Source organism: Rhipicephalus microplus, chromosome 2 (genome assembly GCF_043290135.1).
Source record: "Rhipicephalus microplus isolate Deutch F79 chromosome 2, USDA_Rmic, whole genome shotgun sequence".
Lineage (NCBI taxonomy): Eukaryota > Metazoa > Arthropoda > Arachnida > Ixodida > Ixodidae > Rhipicephalus > Rhipicephalus microplus.
In genome coordinates this window covers 22,471,290-22,495,142 of record NC_134701.1, presented here as the reverse complement: position 1 = coordinate 22,495,142, position 23,853 = coordinate 22,471,290, and the positions used below count along the sequence as shown (strand labels likewise).

General features: G+C 45.3%; 1 protein-coding gene across 5 annotated transcripts in view; it reads right to left on the bottom strand.

The window, feature by feature from the left end:
- Positions 1–23,853, bottom strand: part of trc (Serine/threonine-protein kinase tricornered) — a 212,279-nt gene that overhangs the window by 152,576 nt on the left and 35,850 nt on the right. For 4 of the 5 annotated variants that reach the window (XM_075886289.1, XM_075886290.1, XM_037420293.2 and 1 more), the window contains exon 2: positions 730–957. In XM_075886289.1, coding sequence (XP_075742404.1) covers positions 730–918 — 189 coding nt within the window. In that variant the 5' untranslated portion in view covers positions 919–957. Of the gene's footprint in view, positions 1–729; positions 958–13,877; positions 14,093–23,853 lie in introns of those variants that run through there. The other variant, XM_037420292.2, reaches the window with a different exon arrangement.

The window sequence follows — 23,853 nt, the reverse complement described above, 5'->3', positions numbered from 1 at the left end:
TATCTATTACATAAAATATTAGGTGCAGTAGTTTTTTCAGTAAAAAAGATCTATTGAAACCTACGAAAAACACTTATTTTTCCCCTGATAAGGAAGGAGTCAAAGACAAAAAAAAAAATCATTAGGAAAATACGGCGCACACTTTAGGAATAAATAGAAAAGAAATGTGAGGCATGAGCACTTGGAAAAATGTTTATGCAAAGCAATACATTTAAAAAATTCTTTATGAGCACAAAGACCTTTTTGTTTTTTTCCTGCAGCTAGGCCATTAAAAATTCATTTGAACCTTCATTATGCACATTCATTTTGTCAGTAGATTGGCACCATCAGAATAGGAAATTCTCCTCATCTTGAAGTGCGTTTCTCTGTGATGTATATTCGCCCTATTAATGACAACACCGCTGGTGCTTCTAGGAGAAACAAGGTCCTAGATGCATGTGCTGGGGCTAGTCTCTTATCCATGTCTATGTCAAGACAGCCGAGTAGACACTTTTTATGTCAAAGCACGAGCAAACTGGGTTTGAGTACATTGTTTTTAGCAAGAGGTTAGCTGCTAAAAGTAGGTCAAACTGCATAGCAGAAAAGTGGTCTTGCAGATTACGAAAATCTGCCATTTGTTAAGAGTACGGCGACGCTTCCTTTGCAGAGATTGTTGACAATAGGACCTCATTTTGTGTTGAATGTTGCATTCAGAAAAACTTTCACACATCACAGAGCTATGTAACTGACCTGCTCCTCCGAGAGGCCTTCCTCGCGCATGGTCTCTTCGAGCCTCTCGTGGCGGCCCTTGCGCTCCAGGTGCTGGGTGACCAGGTTGGAGTAGTAGTTCTCCAGGTGCACCTTGGCCTTAGTGGCCTTGTCCAGGGTGTGGCCACTGAGCCGGATGCCCGCACCCCCGTCTGCGGTGGCCGCAGCCATGCCACCGTCCTGTCGCCGCGACCCCGAGCTGGGCTGCCTCTGCAAAGGTGAACCGCAGTCAACTTCCACCACATTGCTCTCTGAGTCGCAATGAGTGACACTGAAGAGCGAAAATGGCATTACGAGGCCGCACAGTTCACATTCTCATCAGCACGTCCCAAGCTTGAACAATAGTAGAGCCAGATCACTTGACACCCATTTGCATTTACCACCCGCGTTTTCTAAGTAGTCATAGAATGGATTTGCTGAAGGAGCTCATTGCCTTACAAACTCACCAACACAAAATTTTCAGAATCCGGCCAGTACGAGTCGAGTTACGAAGATTTTTCGCACACTGCAATCTCCTCTTCCTTCGTCCCAACAAAGGCACTAGTAGCTAAGAAGGGAGGGGTGGCGGAAGAGAAAATGTGTCCAGCACACCCCATGACTTCGACGCTCTTTTTGTGTTCATAAGCATGGCTTTTTGGTGTAATCCTGAGCACACGTGTGGACAACTCACAGCTTTAAGGACAGAGTCTGCTATGCTCAAATAAGCCCATGGCTGATACATGGCCTCGAACGTAGTGATTTTGAGCCTGTAGAGTCATATGTCCAGAGAAAAGAAAGCGATCCTATGCCGACTTTATTTATTTATTGTGAATTTCAGACAGTGTGATGCAATATAATATCTAGCACACGTGTTCCTGAGTGCACAGAAATGCATGCTCTTTGGGCAGCTTTATCTCTCTTCTTGTGCATTAAGGGTGTCGGCTCAAATGGAAATGATAGAATTCTTTTATTAAAAATAAATTGTAGTTAACACATTTTATTTGACTTCTGTTGTGCCCCATGCTATTCTGTATTCTAGTTAATAATCAATTCAGTGAACTTCCAGTTAAGTGAACTATTTTCACAGGCTCCTTGAAGTTCACTTAATTGAGAGGAAGATGTATAAATAACAGGATTGTGCATAAACTTGTCAGCTGTATCTAATCGTATAGATCCCATTATTAGCAACACAGTAAATAGAGACCTATATGCTAACTTAAAGGTGCACTGACACAAAATTTCAGAGGCAAGATAATCAGTGACACAGAATCATGTGCAGATATATGCAATGTCTTCGAAATATCACGGGCAATTATAGATCAGGACATAATTAAAATCAATTTTAAAGTGCCTCCCATGCAACTGAGTGAGATGGAGAGCCCCTTGCAATGCTGATATCAACGGGGCAACAATGTAAACAGACCTGCATCACGAGTTTGTGCTGGCTGTCTGCTTGCGCTACCAGCGATTTCTTCCTCCATGACTGTGGCTTTGTGTGTGCTAGCTGTCAGTGCGGTGCTAGCTGTCAGTGCGGTGCTCGCTCGCACTCGACATCACGTGACCAGCTGTGTTTATCTTGCCACCGAAGCTGCTCCTGCCTAGCTTGGTGCTCTTTGAAACCGAAACAGCTATTGGGCACCTCAAAAAAATTTCTAAATAAATAGCCTTTGCACACTCATTCAAATGAGGTTTGCACGCACGATAAGAGAGTCATGAGCTACCTTTTGCTACAAAAAAGACAAGGTGAGTGAGTGAGTGAAATAGCTTTATTGGGTCCACAATAGACGCAAGTTAACTCAACGTCACCTAGCTAGGCACACTCAGGGACAGTCAGGTTAAACCTGACCGTTTTCGAGTGGGCTTAACCTGATCGCCCTCGTGTGGGCTTTCTGGACGGACAGGACATGAAAGGCGAGGTCCTGGGCCTTTATCAGCTTGTTCATTTCCTCTTCTTGGAAAGGGGGACAGGTTAAGGCACAGCTCCACAGGACATGCTCGAAGTTCGCTACTGAACTTGTATTTTTGATAAATTTTTCATGGTGCCTTAACCTAATTTACTTCATCCTAGCTACTGAACTTGTATATTTACAAGGGCTTGCTGCTCATCTCTGTAGGAGCCTCACCAAACTGCAGCTTGCTGCTTCATTGCTTTTTCCATCAGCTCTAAATTTATTCAAAAGGATGATGAAAATTGGTTCAAAAAAATTGAAATCCCAAATGAAATAATGCAAAATAGCCTAAAGATCTATTGTGTAGATCTTTTGTGTAGATCTTTTGTGTAGATCTATTGTGTAGATATGAGGAGACCTGGAGGTTCCCCAGGTCTCCTCAAGCTGTTTTAACAGCTTTTTGCTTGAGGAACCCCCAACAGTTTTGTGTTGTAAATAAATAAATAAATAAACCTTCGACAAAAAGGTTCGGCCACGGTCTCTAAGCAGCTGCCGTGGAGCTCTGTGTTGCAAAATCACGTCTTTGAGAAGGAAGTCGGCGACATCTGTGGTGCAGCTTGTTGGAAGAGCTCATGTGATGGCATAATGCGTGGCGTAGCCGGTGGCCACAGCTAAGCACTTGTTACCCGAGGAAGACAAGGAAAAAAGGCCGAGTAGGTTCAAGCCAACGCGGAAGAACGGTTCTGACGGAATGTCAAGTTGTTGAAGGCGTCTAGCGGGAAGCGTCGATGGCATTTTACGGCGCTCACATTTCTCACAAGGCACAACGTATCTTCTGACTGAGCGTGCAAGCCCTGGTCAAAAAAGGCGTCGACGGATTTGGTCGTAAGTGCGTGACACACCAAGGTGACCGGCAGTCGGAAGGTCATGAAGTTCGTGTAGAGCTTCCGAGTGAAGGTGTTTCGGAATGACAAGCAGCAGGGCCGCTCCATCCGGCTCAAAATTGTGGCGGCATAATACACCATTGCGGGGCACGAATGAGCGATGGGACTGATTAGAAGATGGTGATTCGAGGCTCTAGACGATAACACGTAAGGACGCATCACGGCACTGCTTGTCACCGATGCATGTCATTTGCGAAAGGGAAAAGACGCAAGGGTTGATGTCAATGTCAGGCATAGTGCTTGATTCAGCGACCGGGTAACGGGACAGGCAGTCTGCATCCTGGTGTAGGCGTCCGGACTTGTACGTCACCATGTAGGTATACTCTTTCAGTGACAGAGTCCAGCGCCCGAGCCAGCGAGTAGGATCTTTCAGTGACGTAAGCCTACATAGCGCATGATGGTCAGTTATTACAGAGAAAGTTGTGCCATATAAATATGGGCGGAACTTTGAGACTGCCCAAATAAGAGCAAGACATTCACGCTCTGTAATGGAATAGTTACACTCAGCAGCTGTGAGGAGGCGGCTAATGTAGGTGATAACTCGGTTGTGTCCCCGTTGGCATTGGGCTGGGACGACTCAGATCCCGCGACCACTAACATTGGTTTGGAATTCTGTTGGTGTGGTGGGTGATGATAGGGTATGATGACTCCACCTATAGGTGGAGTCGTCTGTAGCGTGATTAGGTGATAAAAAGTAGCAGCTTGGCCAGTACCCCACGTAAAAGTGACGTCTTTCTTCAGAAGCTCATTGAGGGGTCGAGCGATGGTTGCGAAATCTTTCACGAACCTTCTAAAATAGGAACAAAGTTCTACAACACTCCGAACATCTTTGACTGACTTGGGGGTTGGACTGCACACCTGATTCGTCAACAAGGTGACCCAACACCATAATTTGCCGGCCTGCGAAGTGGCACTTAGACGAGTTTAATTGAAGGCCTGCAGTGCGGAATATGTCGAGAATAGCTGAGAAACGCTAAAGGTGAGTCTCAAATGTTGGGAAATATACAAGGACATCACAAAAGTAACAAAGACATGATGAACATTGGAACCCTTGTAGCAGAGAGTCCATCATGTGCTCGAACGTGGCTGGAGCGTTGCATAGCCCAAACGGCATAACCTTGAACTGGTATCGGCCATGTGGAGTTACAAACACAGTCTTCTCTTGATATTTTTAGTCAACAGCAATCTGCCCATAGCCGCAACATAGGTCTATTGAAGAGAAGTATCGGGTGCCGCGGAGACAATCGAGAGCGTTATCGATGCAGGGCAAAAGATAAACATCCTCTTTTGTGATTCTATTGAGATGTCAGTAATCAACGGAGAAGCGCCACGTGTGATCTTTCTTTTTAACGAGCAAAAGGATGGGTGCCCAGGGCTCAAAGAGGAGTCAATAATCCCGTTGGCTAGCGTCTTGGCGACTTCCTGTTGAATTACCTTACTCTCGGGACCAGACACCCGGTATGGTCGGCGATGAATAGGAAGAGAATCACCTCTGTTAATGCGGTGCTTGAGGAGTGAAGTCTGGCCGAGTGGATGGCTGTCGATGTCAAATATGTCGCAGTATCAAGACAGAAGGCGGCATAGCGCGGCTGACTTCTCAGGTTTTGAGGTCCAGAGCGATCATGGAGCATAATGTCGCATCGAGGCATGTGAGATATTGCGGGTGACATGAATGATCGAGACATACGTCTGCCACAAAACTGGTGACGTCGTCGATTAAGGGTATTAGTGTGGCAACCGAAATTCCTTGAGGTAGCACTTGCTTTATGAAACTGTAATTGATAACAGGTAAATATGTTCGGTTAGAGGGCATAGTTACAACGTAGTGTGGGACAGTAATGTGTGGGACATAGTGTGGGACGGTTTCACGGCCTAAACATTTTGGTGCCGTGAAACCCGGGAGGCATTCCTCCCGGGTTTCACGGAGGTGAGACAGAGCGGAGGTGAGACAGAGCGGACTTCACGAATTTCGACCGCTGTCATAGCCTCGAGGACTTTTGTGAAGCCGCCGTGGGTAAAGCTGATGTGCAAGGCCTAACCACCGCCGAGACCTGGGAGGACGACTCCGGTTGCAACTGAGACTAATACTGACGTGAGTACAAGCATCGTCTGGAGGTTCGCGAGACGGGAGCCCTCACGTCTACTTCGGCTCCGTCCTGACTCGCCCTTCACGAAGATGGCCCGATATTCAGAAGGCAAGGCAGTCCATAGGTCAACAAAGTACATCTTGGCAGAGCAGCCCTGTGAGTGCAGGCACCGTCTGGAGGCTCGCGAGACGGGAGCCTTCACGTTTTCTCTGGCTCAGTACTGTCTCGCCCTTCACGATGATGGCCCGATATGCACAAGATCACGAAGAATGGCAGCCCGACAAACGACAGATATTCGTTGTGCGAACCTTCTGCGATGGATGCCGTGAAAACTCCGACTTCACCTTGTGACACGGCCGGCCAGTGACTTCTCACGTTTCTGACACTGAACCGGATCTTGGAGGCCCTCTACGAAAGGTGGAGTCAAACACGCAAGGCTGTCACGCAGGTCATCGCAGATGTCGAACGTCTTCGGCAATCGGATTGCCCACCAATCTGTGATTTACGATGTATTCACCGAGTTTTGATTGAGCAATATGAGGAACTCAGAAGAATCGACCAGGAAATAGAGGATGCAGTTGACATCAATGATTTGGAAGCCAAGATCGAAAAGGCGGAAGTTTATGAGCGTCAGATCATTCTAGCGAAAGTCAAAACCGAATATAAAATCGTTGACGCATTAAAGATACGGCAGGCTCGTTTGGAGGCAACAAGACTACAGATTAAAATGGCAGCAGAAAGAAAGGCACTCTCTGCGTCTGCGTCACCACCATCCAGCCAAGGTCTATTAGACAGAAATCTTGTAGCACAGATGCCAGTCGAGTCAGCCTGAGGACAAATTCTTGAGCGTGATGGAAGCCAATTGATCAGGACCTTCACTAAAGTAACAACCATCAAAGGAGCCCGCGCAGAACAAACACTACTTACAAGAACCTGGCCCACGCTTGCAGAGCTGTCGTCAGCGTGCCATACCCATGAGCCTGTTGTCAAGTCATCTACAACAACTCCGGTGTACGAGGTGAAAGGCATTCCCATGATTGAAAAGGGGGAAGACATTGTAGACCCAAAAGGCTACCCACTAGATGTTGAGGATACGCCCAAGCCAAGGATGGCAGATTTGGACGTAAAGTCCTCATCGCCCTTCGTACAAGTGCCCGATAAAAGAAAATCAAGGTCAATTCTCAAAGCGTCAAGAAACAGAAGAAAGAAACAAAAGGCCACGACGACACAAAAGCCACCCCCTTGTGCTGCTGAAAGCTTAGGTTCTTCGAGACAGCTACAGAAGTTAATATTGTCACGGGGTCGTGACGTCGACAAAGAAAAAGAGAGTACGTTGAAGATTAAACTGTTTATTTGGGCGAAACTGTACCCGGTAAACGGAGAGTCGGATCACAGTAGCAGGCTTGCACTGAGAGCGGCGAACGGAGCATTGGCCGTCGATCAACTGACAAGGGGCGAAGCACGTCGGCATTTATACACTTGCCGTCGAATGTTTTAGCGTTATCGCTAGCAGTGACGTAGGCTCCAGAATAATCTGTATAGTTCGTGGAGTGGGCGTGATGTTATCGAAATGATCCACTACAGTCCTGAAGCTTCTCGAAGACTGCAGGCGTGGTTTGCGCTGAGAATTACGTAGTGTATTAGGGCAATAACAAAACTTGAGGACAAGAACATGGCAATATTGAAGAGAGTGTGCAAGGCACATCCTATTTCCACATAGCTGATAAATTCTGACTCAGTGCAACAGCGGCGAATGAGAGAGACCAGACGAAGGCGGAGGCAGAAGAGTTACAAGGTAAACAGAAAGGAAAGGAAAAGGTTACTTAAGTATAGCTACACGAGATCTTTCTGGATGAGTTTTATCTGCGAATTTTCATGCCAAGGAAATTTGCTGAACGACAATGCAGGCTCATCGAGGTCAACGCGTTCAAAAGCACGAGTGTGGAACAAGCGCCGAAAGCACCGCTGAAAAAGCAGACGCGGTTAGATATCACGGATTTTCCTATATGGACTGACCTGGACTTATACAAGTACTCTTGAACAGCGTGTCCTTCGAACTTGGTGTGTTTTCTTCATCAACAACTGTTAATGCGGGAGCACGGAGGATGTTAAATATTGTGTGAATGACGAAGATAGTTGTTAACATCATTAGGGGATTAAACGGGCATTCGAAATAAAGAAGAGGTTGATCATGTGGGCTTCGCCATGGGCACGGCGGCTCGTCCTTTCCTCAACAGTAATGTCACGTGCCAGGAGAACATCAGGAATCAGCGTCACGATATAATTACCGTCGAGCATTGGAGAGGGCGTTGTTAGTTCAATAAATGCTTTAGGTGGTAGCCGGAAGAAGTCAGTGGTGCAGAGGCTGTTCGGGAGTTCAGGGTGAGAATCGGGAAGATAAGGAAGTTCTAGGCAGAGAGTACAGGCGGCACAATCGATCAGGGCAGAATGTGTCGATAAGAAGTCTATGCCGAAGATTAGCTCGTGAGGACAATTCTCGAGCACCATAAATATGGTGATATGGTGGCCGGCAATGCTAACACAAGCGGTACACATTCCAGTGGTGGCCACAGTTCCACCATCAGCGACACGGAGGGCTTTAGTCCCTGCAGGCGTGATGACTTTTTTGAGTAGGCGACACAGATCAGCATTCATTATGAACACTTGAGCTCCAGTGTCGACTAACGCCATCAAATAAATACCATCCACATACACTTTAATCAAGTTCGAATCAGTGGGGAGTGTCAACGGAGGATATGGATCAGTCGCAATTGATGCAGCACTACCTCCCGGAAATGCATGATCTAGTTTTCCGTCCGAGAGGATCCATAGCTGACCGGCGATGGATAGTGGCGTGATTGGGGCGATGGAGTACGGCGGCATTGAGGTGATGGTGAACGAGCGGTGGAGCGGCTGCTAGAGACGTCGAAAGTAGGATACACACGACTGGGCGAATACCGACGGGAGTCGTCGTATGGGCTAGAGGAGGAAAATGGGCTGCAGGTTGAGGGCGTCCAAGTGCTAGGACAGTAGCGAGATACATGGCCAACTCGGTGGCAGCGGAAGCAGATCGGTTTGTCGTCTGCAGTTCTCCATTCCATCGGACTGCGGGATCACGGAAGAAAATATGAGTCATGGCGCAGTGCATTCATTGTCATCGGTCTGGAGGCCGGTCGGGAGACAGAGCAGGCCACAGGAAAACCGAGATTTGCAATTTCTTGCCTCACGATGGCTTGAATAACGGATACTGTCGAAGGTGTTTGTGCGGTGCCATGGTCGAGTGGAAGTGAAGGAAATGGCGCCGGACTTGATGCCTCAAGCTGCCGTCGAACTATACGTGTCACATTCTCCTGCATGGGTGGAGCGGCACTGATATCGGTGTAGGTAAATGTAACGGCCGTGTTTGGTAGCCCCGTAAATTGAGGCAGGACATGGCGGCTTTTGGCCATTTCGAAGCGACGGCATTCTTTAATAACCATACCGACGGTCGTGACGTTAGTGTACACGAGCAAGTTGAAGGCGTCGTGCGCGATGTCTTTGAGTATGTGACCCACCTTGTCACACTCTGTCATTTGCTCGTCCACTTTCAGGCACAACACGAGCCCGTCCTGTATGTTCGAGACATGACTCAGTTGAGGACTGCACACGAGTGGCGAGTTCTTTTTGCACTTCCATTTGGCAACCGGACAGGTCCCCAACGATGTCGCGTAGTCGCTCCTTGAAGATATCCCAGCAGGTGATCTCGGTCTCATGGGCGTCGAACCCAACACATGGGGTGCCATCTAAGTAAAAGATTAGGTTGGCGAGCATCATGGTAAGGTCCCATCGGTGTGTCTGGCTAATGCGCTCGTACATACGAAGCCAGTAGTCAACGTCAAGCCCAGGTTTTGCGGAGAATGTACCGGGATCACAGGGGTAGGGCATCATCAGGTATGTATGGCTGGAGCTACAAATGGAGACGCTGACAGATTGATGTCATTGGTAGCCATGGCCGGAGACTGAACGGTGCGGCCACTGCGAAGTTACCTGGTGAGGTCGGGGAACGTTCTACACTGTCAAAATTTGGGCTTGTTGGTGCATTGTGACGACAGAAAATAGCGCAAAGAAACGGGGACACAAGACGAGTGGTCAGCCTGTGTGGCCTTCATGACCGTGACGGAAAACCCAAAGGTTGTAGTAAGAAGCATCGAACTGTTTATGTTCCCTGTATCATATGCATTGTTTATCGTATCCCGCTTTCTTGTGGTAAAGAGTATATTGGACAGACGGGCCGTTGTCTTAATGATCGATTAAGAGAACACTGTAATAATGTGAAAAACGGCCAGGGAAGTTGGTTGGCCATACATTGTAAATCCTGCGGCTGCGCGCCGATATTCAATGCATTCACAGTTATCAAGAGAATGTTTGACAAGCTTACTAGAGAGATTATTGAGGCTGAGGCTATCGCTTCACTGGGGTCTAAGTGCGTCAGCACTCCCTCTCTTACGCTCAGTGATAAAGAATTGTATTTTCTAAGAAATTAATTTTTTGTGCGCATCATTCATTTCATGTGATGTTATTTTTCTTGGTGATATAGGCGAGTGTGCGTTGGTAATAAACATTATGTTGGAACGTTCCACCTCCACCAAATATGTTACGGATAAGATGCGACGCCATATCGACGAGGCTGTGAATGAGATACATTTAAAACCAGCAGCAATGGCATGACCGCTACACCAGCAGTAGAGCGGAGACAACCCTTCGTCTTCCTCGTAAGGCACAGATGCGCGTTGCCGCTCAGAATATCAATATGCATAATGCATGCACGCAGCAATATGCGCAAGTGCTATCACCAACTGGCCCAGCTTTCAGGCCTTCTACATAAAATAAACTGCCATGGTGGCATGAGGTGTCGGCCTCAAGTGTGCTTTCCAAACTTAGCACCACATTAACATGCGTAATATATCATGGTATAAGAGATAAAATACAACCAGGTGTCCCACAATGCCAATTGTATAGCTAGGCAACACAGGTACTACAATTCTCTACAAAAGAACAAATAATGGCATACTAGATTATTTCCTACTTCAGAAAAATTTAAATGATCTATAGCGTAATGGGTAACTTGCAAGTCTACTTGTATTAATTTCCAAGGAAGTTCATACGGTCCCCATTACTTATTTCCTCGATAAACTTCTCTCTCTCTCTTTTTCACATCACTTATGGTAAAGTGAAATAATGACTGGGCATTATAAAATGTGAATTAAGTATCTCGCTTAAACATTCCAACCCATTACAAATGGTTCTGCCATAGCACTTCACTGACGTTAGCCACAACATCAACAAAGTGCACCTAGCAGGTTACAGAAGTAGTTGACATCTCTGCAGAATGACGAATAATGATGCGACTTGCACGTGTACTTGTATTAGTGGTTCACATATTGAGTATATTGCGTCTAAGGGACTAAGTGTGATTGGGCTGCTTAAGTGCATCAACAGTGATCCGTTCGGAATGTGTAGAAGAACTTCATTAATGATATATTGCATGTATGTCCACCCAATATTAAAGTTTGGATGTGTTGTTCTGTGGGGGGCCCACTTACAAATTATGCCCTCTTCTATCTATAAAGTGTGAGTCAGTACGCCTCTGTTTAGGCCTCCCTCAGTTTGTAGGTAATAATGTTCTTTATCATGAAGCATATCTTCCCTCTCCACGAACCAGGTTTCATATATTAACTGTTGAAACATTTCTAAACATATACGCTTCCCCCAGAGACGCTCCTAATTGTATTCATAAGCAAGCCATCCATATGTTTTTTTTTATTGTGAATGAGCTCGGTTACATTGACATCAAATAGTTTATGTGCAAGAGCTATTAGAGCCATTAGAAGTAAAAATCTGGGATGTAAGTTTCTCACGGGTACTACATTCTATGGTAAAAAAAAAATTTGATGATATGTTTCCAAAAATGCTAAACTTTTGCCGCATCAGATATTTAAATGGGTTACTGCTGCTTACTGCCGTTACTGCTGGGAAAGCAGGAGTGGGCATCTATTCAACAGCACTAAATTGGTCTTTTTTAGTGTCACTGGCGGATTTTACATTGATATTGCAGACAGAAGTAATGGCAGTAATTCTGGTCATACACAAGGTCCCAACATATATCCCTTCAGTGGTTATACAAACCGATTCTTTGTCTTTTTGCACTGCTCTGACAGTACCAAAGACCTCGCCTTGTTTATCAGAATTTTACACACATATGCGCAAACATGTTTGTGTTGTTCATTTGGTTTATGTTCTGGTCACACTAGACTAACACTAAATGAAGCAGTAGACACACTGGCGGCAGCATCAATTCAGGGCCCTGGCCTGAATGTTCCGTGACCCTGCTGCTACAATGATGCGATTTCGAAATTTCTGTATACAGCAGGAACACACTAACTCTTCTGTTCCACATGGCACAGATTTTCAGCACTTCAAGTTCCAGTGGTATAGCTCATGCTGTGCAACAAGACAATTTGAAGTGACCTTTACGACATTTACTAAATTGTGATGCAGGATACCACCTTTAAGATTTCATTTATGCAGACCTGGCTTTGTTCCTTGCCTCCAATGTTACTATTGCAAACAAGCAGAAACCATGGAGCACTTTTTCACAGAATGCCACAGGCATTGAAATTTGAGGCAAATATTTCTGACACCACCTTTCCAAAAACCGGGCTCGAGCTGTCCGAGATGGATATTACTCTCCCTAAGATCGTTCCAGCTAGGTCATTGCAACAGGAATATATATGGAGCGGTATATAACTACGAAAAAGGATAAAAACAGCTACCATGCTAATATCATAAGTACACACTTATTACTTATTTTCTTCATTAACGTACTTCATGTACTCTGAAGCTTCTTTATTATTTTAAATTTTTTTTCTTATGTAAGAATCTATAATAACAAACTGCTAGGACAACTAATATTTTTGTTTATCTAACAAAAAGATAAAAAAAAGGAAAGTCTTTTTAGGCATCCTCTCCCCCCCTCCCCCTTTTCTTTCCTAAATTCCACTGCTAAGTGATTCATGGCCAATCCCCTGTAGTGGACTGAGCCACTCCTCTTGCGTGCAACAAACCAATTAGCGGTGCCAAGAGAGTTTACAACAGCTCCAGAAATGCAGCTCTTCCAGCTTTCGCTGTGACTGTGCTCCATCTTCCTTGCAAGTATGGCATCTTTTTTCAGAGGCCAATGAGAAAATATGCTCTACAGCATGGTCCAAGCACTAGAAGGTAGAGTAATTTGTAGATATCAGAAAGTGATGTGATGCGAAACTGACTATGATCAGGAGCTGACTATGCCGTGTAAAAGTGAAACGTGTGACACAGAGATCTGCCACAGAAACAATCAAGCATGTTAATATCTGGCACATCCCATACGCACGAACATTCCTTCCACTTGGCCTTCAGCATACGCCGACTGCCAGCTCAAGCGGTTGTTGACGTGGCACCAAACTTTTCGTTCTCACAAAACTAGCTATGGTCAACAAATGCCTTTACAAGAAGTGAAACGAGCCAATGATTGACTAGGACCAACCATGGTAGTAGAGAAACAGCATCCCCTGACAATTTTTTCAAAACTGATGCATGCATAATTATTATTATTATGAGAAAAACTCGCATAAAAACAGTATGTCAGAGTAGCACAAATGCACTTTCTGTAAAACAGCCCTGAAAGGTACAACCCACAATGTCCGACGTTCAATTGATGTTTACTGAAACGAATTCAGCAAAATAACAAGTGGCACTTTTATTTCAACACTGGCTACCTGTGCTTGCGTTGGTCACTTTCTGGCAGTTTTTACATGTTACATTGCATGAAATTTCAATGAACACCACTTTGAAATGCAACTTCATCGAACTTGTTGTTGGGCTAGTGGGCATATGCTTACTGAAATACGAAAAAGACTCATACCATCAAGGAAGATGTGACCGCCATTTTTGCTCGGTCTTAAATCATTCCTCGATGGTAAGCGACTCTTGTATTTCAATATTCAATAACCAGCACTTGGCTGTTCGTGCTCCAATTGCACTGACAATTACAAATACGATTGAGCAAGAAAGATGCGAAAAGCACGAAAAGCCCCTACACTGCTCAGTTGTTTGCCGAAGAACATGGCCACAAGCAGCGCACGCGTAATCAACGTAAAAGTGAACACTGCTGAAAAAGCGGCCCCGAAGAGTGAGGAGAAAACGTTGTTTCTCACAAGGCAGGCCGGTGTTGAAGCAAAAGCGGCATATCCCATGCAGCCGGCCTTCTGACGAGAGTAGCGCAGGCAGTGCCAGCAATCCATTGTTGCGCGCACCCATTTGCCTTTCACTCGACAAGCATGGATGGGCTTTGTAGCAGAGGTGACAGGGCATGGAAGCCGTATTGTCGAGCGTCTTGCGAAACACCTGCCGCGTGCCCCTGAGGCACGGTCCTCTCTCTCCCGGCCACCCTCTTTTAGCACGCAGCTGGAGAACAACTACACTGCCAGCTGTCATCGACAATAGGGGAGGTGACAGCGAGCATATAAGCTGCCGCCACCCTCTCTCCTCTCTAGCCGTCATTTCCTTTTCGAGCTTGCAGGAAGCACAAGCAGCCGGACAAGCACAGTGCGACAGAAGAAGTAGGCCAGCGCTTGAGTGCCCGACAGCCAGCCTATACTCGTTCAGAATGGATCAGAAAGTGATTGTTACGCAGGTTGTTTGGAGTCGTCTGCCATATGCCCAAGTTAAGACTCCAGGAACGATCGCGTTCCCAGATTTCGCGTCCCACACTGCGGAGTGAAAAACTAGCCTTCAGACTGAAAATTTTCAGTTCTCTCTTTCTATAAACCATGCCAAACATTATGATGTCCCTATGATGCTCTTCAAAAAGACAATACTATAAAACTTAAGAACTATACTGCTTCGCACCAGCGAGACACTTAAAGGGACACTAAAAAGTAAAACCATTTTTGTTATTTTAGTAAAGCACAATTTAACAATCATGATAACAGCACTCTTACCGCAACATGTTACTTGATAAGCGAGCAAAGACCCGAAAAAAAAAGTGCAGGTGAAAACGCCATTCTCGTGATTTTTTTTTTTTTCAAAATCATTTTTTTTTTCCCCATAAAGAAACAGGTTCTGGAGAGGTTCACTGGCTAAAGCTGTTTATGGACAGCTTGACGAGGCCAGTGAACCCTATACAAGGCAGGTGGGACAATGACAAAGATGTGTATAACAATAAAAACCATTTTGACACCAAAAACAATGACTACATCGATTTTGAAGATGTCTAATAAAAAAATAAAGCACATTGTCATCTGTGAGTGCCATAGACCTGGCATACGAAGTTTCATAAAATTTCATCAAGCCAACTCCGTGAAAATACGAGAAACACAATTCACACGCCGAGCTTTCATAGCAAAATTTAAAAATGGAAATTGAACCCCCGATTCTTTCTGCTAATAATGAACTTATGATAGTGGCACGTATGGCATTACGGTTCTCAGAGTGCAGTTTGTCAATTGAAAACAAGTCGCTGTTTTGCTGTAGTGTCTCTTTAAGAAAACTGCTCCACTGCATTTACTACTTTATTTAATGGTCACCTTTGGCTGACAAGTGTGCCACCAGGCTTAACAACAAAAGAAAAGGGAACTTTTTCTTTTTTAGGTTGACCTAATAGCTTAAATGTCCATTTCGAATAAATCTATCCTAAAGAAACCGACAGCAAAGGGCCTTGAGCAACTTTTCAGCATGCAGTTTCGAGATCTCTAAGATTTTGGACATAACTTTGCTACCTACGTTTCGTCTTGGAAATAATGTGTGCTGCTAGTCTTCACGGCCATGCATACGCATAGTGAGTTCTCTGGGGACTTGTCTTGGCTCATGTATAGAAAGAGTAACGATGCTGGGACGAGCCATCTATGACGCAGGTGCAGGCAACTTTGGGCGCAGGCGCACGCTATGTGGTACAAATGCAGGAAAGGTGTTTCTATGCCACATGATCTCATTGTAATGGCTTGTTATTTTCAAAAAAAGTTGAAAAGCTCAAATTGAGGGTGGTTAAGCCCAGTTGCAGAAACTCCTGCGAAAGCAGGACGACAGCTTTCACAAATTGCAAGAAGGGCTGGCGATATTTCTGTCGGTTCTCAGCATTGCTGGAGGAGAGTTACATCTGTGTTTAGAACCTTTCAGATAGAAAAATACTGTTTGTGAAATAATTACATGTGCTTTTGGGACTATGAAGGCTGAGCTTCCTGTTGCACTGTCAAAAAATGGGTCAAAAAATTTAGTTGCCAGCCTCATTAATATTTTTTAAAAATGAAACGGCCCAGTTCTTCACCCTTTACGCCAGAATGTCCTTATTTTTCTCACTAAGAAACTTGGCAGTGGTGCTGCGGTGCAGGAGTGAGTGAAAGCATCTCACTTGCTGCGTGCAGCAGTTGGCCCATTTGTGGAGCCATGTCAGCATATACTTACAAAGTACACTTCATTGATAGTTCACTGCGAATTTACTCTTCATGCAAGTTGGCTGGTACTTTTACACAGCTGATGCAGTCACGATGTTTTTCGAGTGCCTTGATGGGTCCTCTGCACTCGTGTGACAATAATACTTAAAAGCACCAACTAGCTGACGCCAGAGCTTGTGTAAAAGTTGTCTGTGGCGACCATGTAGGAAATTGCTTTAGCAAGTGAGCACTAATGAACTCATAAGTGATAAAATTTGGAAGGTACATTTGTTTATATTAAGCACATAATTACATAATTATTCAGTCCATTAACCTCCCAACAACAGGTTTAATAGTACCCACATGCATGGCAGTTGCGACTTCAAAGAATGAGATAAGTCACAAATGTTTTATGAAGCAAGGCATCAGATCTCACGTAACTCTACAAAACACCTGTGTAAATGTGCGTTTATACTATAGCGACACTGTCACTGGCACGACCCCGACGAAGTCCCTACATCCCATGGTCACACTATGCCGACGAGGCCTCAAAAGACAGCATGTCGTCGTAATGTAGCATAATGACAGACTGAAAACACCAGCAAAATGCATCGGCGCACCTGTCGTCGACGTGTCGTCGGGAGATCTGCGGCTGAGCGAAAATTTGACCATGTCTACTTCAAACGACCACGAAGAGGGAAATCTTGGGGCAGATAAACAATGCACCTTCTGAGGCTTCTACGGCGTTTGAATAGGCATCCTGCGCACGTCACGGTAGTCTTTTTTTCGCTTCTGTTTTGTGCATCTACACCCCCGTCCCTCCACGCCGTGGATTATGGCCGGCGCCGCCTAGCTGGAGAAGGACAATAGCAGAGCAGGGAGCACGGCTGAAAATGAGGAGCAGGTGTGCAAGTTTTGTCGGTGTCACTGCCTGTGCCTCCAATGTCACTACAGAATTGGGCAACGAGAAACTGTGAGCACGGCAAGGCACGGGCAGAGGAGTCTTCCAGAGAACGTCGGCGGACTGTTTATGTCGCTTTAGCGTAAATATGACGACGACAATACAAAAGACACTCCCAAAGAAAGTTGGCAGACCAAAATCGGTGTCTTGTCCCTCTAGAGTAAACGCGCTTTAAGAGAACACGGCCACTCCAGGCACACTTTGGGCACCATTCTTTTGTGTTGAGAGCGCAGCCCGTAGAACCTCACGTTTACTGGGGAGGGAGGGGGGGGCACAAGGTGTGCGCTGATTGTTACCAGCCCCCCCCCCCCCTCCCTCCCTGTTTGTCCATGAGATAAGAGCGCGCTGACCCCGGCCGGAAAGGCGATGTTCGCTCCGCAGAAAGAGAAGGCTAGCGCATCCTTCCCCGTATATATATACATACATATACGTGAATGACGGCGGCAGCAGCAGAAACCAGCCGGGACTGTTCATATATTTGCTATCGCAATCAAAGAAAACTGCCGTCTGAATAAGTATGCGGCACGCATCACCAAACGCGCAGCGTTTGCGGTTGCTTCATGGTACATCGTTTGTGTTACGTGACAAGTTCTTTATCGCAACTGCCACAATATACACAGAATATCCAGTGTTCCACTCAGCCAAATGTCACTCGGATATGGTTTGATGGACGACTAAACATTAGCGTTCAAGTACGGCTTTGATCGTTAAATTGCAAAACAAATAAACAAATAAAAAGAAGAAAAATTTGAGCAACATTCGAGTAGCCCCCTGTGTTGTTTTCACTTCGTTTTATTATTATATTTTACTATGATGGGTTTGATCAAAACAATTAGCCTCGTATCTCGGTTCAACATAGGATCGATGCAGTTGATGTAGCTGTGTTAACACGGACGAGAAACCCCTCACTTCAAAGCGGGGTAACCGGCATGACCCTTTTTGATTTGTGCTGAGCACTGGCCTCGTGCAACCTGAGCATTCACTGAATTTTACATGACAATGACGTGGCACCGCCGAAGCCTCCACGTCGAAGTTGTCTAGCGAGGCGTTCTGCCCGGGCGTTGAACTCGCGCAGTCTGTCTGCAGCAGACGCGTTGGCTCGATGCTGACGCTTGGCTTCGACGTTCGCGTTGCGTACGACGAGGTTTGCTTGCGAACGCTGCCATTGCGTTTGGGCAAGTCGAGCACGCGTTTCATTCTTAGCAGTTTCCCGCCGACGCTGCCGAGTCGAGGGTAAAGAAAAGGCAGCGCTCCAGCCACCCCCTGCACCTCACCTCCTCACGCATGATGGGGAAAAGATTTTGCGTATGCGCAGTAAGGATGGTCATGCCGTACGCACGCCGGATTGAACTCCGCCATAAGCTGCTTTGCACCTAATAAGCTAAATGAGCTATACACTTGAAATGCCAGTTCTTGTAACATAAATAAGTTCAAAATTGATAAAGTGGTAAATGTAATTAGTCACACATCAAGGTCGTCACAGCAGCAGTTAGTAATCATTGTGATGGTGAAATAATTTCACAAACATTTCACAAAGATAGCCTGCTTGTTGGATGTATAAACACAATGTTTGTGCATGAGCGTTGTCAATAACCTGGTACACAGCCAGTTTTTCTTTCTTTTTAGGCTTGCTGTGTGGTCATGCGATTAAAGCTCATTGTTTCCAGTTCCCAAGGTCCATTTCGGAGCAGATGTGGAGCGACGAAAATCTCAGTTTGGATGAGAATTTTCCTTTTAGAGTAATTGAGCTGCACTTCCATCGCTGCCGGGTCATCTTTGCACAAGCGAGGAACGTAGACTAAAGAAGTGCATCCAAGCAACCGTAGCCACATACACGTCTCGCATCAATGCTAGGCAAACTAACGAAAAATATGGCACGGCAGTTTAACACGCCCAATGCAACGTGAAAAAAATACAAAATGGCACCAAACAACAAATACTCAGAGTCAAAGACCAAACAGGACAGGCGCATAGATGGCACACAAACCAGTTTAGTCTTTCACAGGGTGCAATGGATGGTGCTTATTATTAGCTCTTATTAGAGGCGTGGCGCGTGCACATTATTGCTCAGTATAAGGATTGCTGTTACAGCACGCAAGTTGGAGAAAAATTTTGATGTTTTTTTTGTTTGTTTAAAATATTCCTCGTAAATGTGTGAGGTCACGTATCACGTTATTGTTCAGTAACAGAGCATAAAAAAAAAAAAACGACTTCACTCTTCGAAGCTTCATCGTAGCATTTCCCACACATCTTTGTTGCAGCTTCCATACATTCAACGCCTCCTTTTGATTCTTCAACGTTGCTGCAGCAGCAACAGCCCAAGAAAGCAGGCAGGAATGTTGTTTTCAAGGAGCCCCGACACAACATTTTTATAGCGAGAAAAGGAGCGTGATAGATTTTTTTGTACAGAGACACACACAACATCTACGAGATGTCAAAGGCAAACCAATATAGTCTAGGACACGTGGTCACGTGACCATCTGTCTTTACCTTGCTCCCAGAACTGGCTCGGTGCTTTTTGAAACCAAAACTGAGACCGGGCGTCCTAAAAATATCGCGAAAACTGAGACCGGGCGCCCTAAAAATATCGCGAACAGGTTGATATGTGGGGTTTAACATCTCAAAACTACCATATGATTATGAGAGACGCCGCAGTGGAGGGCTCCGGAAATTTCGACCACATGGTATTCTTTAAGGTGGACCCAAATCTGAGCACACAGGCCTACAGCATTTCCGCCTCTATCGGAAATGCAGCCGCCGCCGCCAGGATTCGATCCCGCGACCTGCGGGTCAGCAGCAGAGTACCTTAGCCACTAGACCACCGCGGCGGGGCCTAAAAACATCGCTAAATAAATAAATAAATATTGTGCGAACGAGCTTCCCAGCCTCGATAATTAGGTCATACGCTACCTACTGCAAAAAAAAAAGTGCAAAATTTGCGCCAGTTCTTGGTGTTCAAAAAAGGGGTGGGTGGGGAGGAGGGTTTGTCGCAGGGACTCCTCTTTGTTATGTCAATGTATGAGACAAGCTCCCCCTCCCCCTTTCCCCTAAAGTTTTCTCCCCATGGCACACAAAGCGAAAATGACCATTTCAAGGAAGTGACCCTCCCTCGAAAAAAGAATTTTGCACCTACGCACCTGCCCAACACCTCCTGGAAACCTATTTAGGAGGTGTTGACCTGCCTAGAGAGGGCGACGCTATCCCCCCCCCCCCCCCCCCCCCCCCCCCTGAACGCACCCCTATGAGTAAGAACTACCGTGTCAGTGAAGGGCGCAGTGACAAGGCAGATGGCGCCACCATATGTCCTCGCCTAAGGTCCCTAGATTGTTATCTAGAAACCTTATTTTACCGCCACAATGGCGCCATCTGCCTGAATCTTTCTGTGACGTATAGAACGACATCACGTACGTGGTACAGTATGTACCAACCGTTTGATGGCTTTATTGCTTATGGCTATTCATAACTTTCACGACCTATAGGTGGCGGGACTCTACATCCAACATGGCTGTTGTTGAGATGATCGCCCCGAAAGAGACAGTACCAGAAAGTACACTTTTGGCGAAGACTGCAATTTTTCGCGCTTCGGTGGCCCTTCGATTTATGTTTTTGAGAGCGTAGGGAAGCGCTAACATGATATGTTAAGTGAATAAATGCTGGGTTACACATTGGGTAGATGAATATGCACAAAATTGTAAGTAAGGCACACACATACGCTACTCACCAGGCGTTGTGCGAAATCACGCGTAACGACTATTTTCACGTTGGAAAAGTATCAGTAGAAATTTCTTAGTAATGTCAGAAACATTTTTGAAGACGCGCTTTGTCTTACAGTTTTGCTTGCATTGTTTTCTGCGCAAAGCTTGCTCAGAATGAATTCGGCGAGCAGTACGAACGAAACCAGTGGTAATATACAACTTTCACGTTTAAGAGGGGGTCGTTCCCCCTACTATTTCATGTTTCGGTTATTTGAGAAGTACAAAAAATTGCGTGGTATGGGACAGAAACAAAAAAAAAAAAAAGCACCATCAGCAAGTAAGACCGAGCACCAATTGCTGAAGATCTGCAATTCATGAAGGCACTTCGCAGACGCCTCAGATGTGTAAAAATGCGATGACCGATTTGAATCCGGTCCTTTCATTCTAGTATAGAGGCGAAACGCATTCCTAATTTAGTATTGTTACTGTTTGCACAGTGACCGTGTCGAGCAGTCAATCTAAGAGCGAGATCTACAAACCTGGAAGTTGCTGTACTCGTACACAATGTGAGTGCTGCATACATTCACGGGCCTTGGTTATTTGCCAGCTAAATTTAGCCCTCTTGACTACTTGTGGCTATATAGGGCGCTAATTTGAACGAAAGGCTTACTTTTCCTCACGGCATATGTAGGCTGTGAGCATCGATGCTCGCAATCACTCGGTTTTTGTCGACTGAAATCAGTCGAATTCTTTTTATTTCTATTTTTCCTTCAACTTCAGAAACCCAAAGGGTTCCGGTAATATCAAGGCCGTTCACAAGGTTTCCAAACAACCACTAATGCGGGGAAAGAAGCAGCAACAACTGCTGTTTGAAGCAGGTCCGAAACTTAGATCATCTCAACAGAGCTTCCGGCCACCGCCCCACGGTACCTAGATGTTTCTGAAGTATTTGGAGTCACTAATCTTTTAAAGAATATCTATAAAAGTAACAAGGTAGTTATAAAGTGGGAAAAACAGGTATGTAAGCCCACACAGGTAAAACAGGGGCTTAGGCAGGGGTGTCCTCTGTCAACCTTGTTATTCATGATGTACCTAGAAGCATTAGAGGCCAAATTAGAGGAAAGTGCACTTGGCTTCAACTTCTCTTTCTTCAAACAAGGAAAACTCATTGAACAGGCACTACCAGCATTGATGTACGCAGATGATATAGTGCTGATGGCAGACAACAAGGAAGATTTGCAAAGATTGATGGACATCTGCGGTAATGAGGGAGATAAGTTAGATTTCAGATTCAGTAAGGAAAAATCTGCAGTCATGATTTTTAATGATAATGAAGGTAGTGCGCTTAGGATACAGTAGGTCACGCTAGAGATAACAAATAAATACATGTATCTGGGCATATGGATAAGCAATGGGACCGAGTACCTAAGGGAACACGAAATATATGTAACAACTAAAGGTAACAGGAATGCAGCAGTGATGAAGAATAGGGCACTGTGGAATTACAATAGGTATGATGTTGTGAGAGGTATATAGAAGGGGGTCATGGTTCCCGGGCTGACGTTCGGCAATGCGGTCTTGTGCATGAGATCAGAAGTTCAAGCAAGATTAGAAATTAAGCAACGTGGAATAGGTAGGCTTGCTTTAGGAGCTCATGGGAATACACCAAATCAGGGAGTACAAGGTGATATGGGATGGACATCATTTGAGGGCAGGGAAGCTAGCAGCAAGATAAAATTTGAGAAGCGATTGAGAGAAATGGGGGAGGAGCGTTGGGCTAGGAAGGTTTTCAGCTACTTGTACATGAAGAATGTCGATACAAAATGGAGAAAGCGAACCAGGAAGTTGACTGGTAAATACTTAGAAAACAGTAGGTGGCCAAACCAAAATGAACTATCGGTTAAGAAGAAAGTGAAGGAAACAGAGACTGACATGTGGAGAATGGGCATGATTAAGAAGTCCGCACTAGAGATCTATCGAACTTTTAAGCAGAAAATTGCCAAGGAAAGGATCTATGATAATACTCGGGGTAGTTCTCTACTGTTTGAGGCCAGGACGGAAGTACTGCGAACCAAGACATATCGGGCCAAATACGAAGGGGTAGACACAGTATGCAGTGCGTGTGGAGAGGAAGAAGAAACTGCCGAACACGTTCATGTTCTGTAAAACATGAACATGTTCTGTAAAACATGAACATGTTCTGTAACCCTATAGTTCAGGATGATGGCGCAGAGTTTTTCAAAGCACTGGGGTTTAGGGACAGGGAGGGCAAAATAGACTTTAAGCGGGTAGACTTAACTAGAAGGAGGTTATGTGATTGGTGGCTAAAGTCAAGCCACGAGTGAAAATTAAACTCTTCACTGCAAAGTACGAATCCTCAAACTCACTTTTTAAGGAAAAAAAAATATAGCTTTTGGTTCATTAAGTATTACGGCATTCAGTATTACAGTTATTAAGTATTACGGCACTCAAAAGTTTGCATTAGTCGCCGATTTCTCTAAAAGGTCCCTAATTACTTTCTTTATATTCCCAGAAAGAATGGGCAAATCATGGCGCGCCGACTCATTTTGTCTGGGACTGTAAAGAAATCAAAAAGAATATTTTGAAGGAATTTGCGATGTATTCGAACCTACGATTGTCGGTTTCTCCAGCAATTCGCGCCTTCGCACTGTTGGCAGAGTTCTTGCCAGCAACACCTACTTTGAAAACAAAGTTCGAAAGTTTTAAAGATAATTTTGTGCCAGTCAAAACATGTTGCGAGTTTTGTCATACTCGCCATTATTAAATTCCTATTTGTACCAGAGAGAATGTGCGTATGGTCGCATGATGACGTGCTGACGTAGCAAGGAGCAGGCAACATATTGCCCGCGTGTTACAGTGAAGAAGTCTTGTTTTCAGCAGGTGCACATTTCAGTTTATCACGACAGGGTTTCTTAAATGTGAAGCATTTCTTTGCAAACATTGGTGACTTTCAGCGTGTCGGTCGGTCGGTCGGTCGGTCGGTCGTGAAGCGCTGTTACTGCTCCGCCACATCTCTCCCACAATGGTGCATCGCCACCAGACAAAATGTCCTGAGGAGCTATTCTCGCGGTGTCCAATTCGTGGA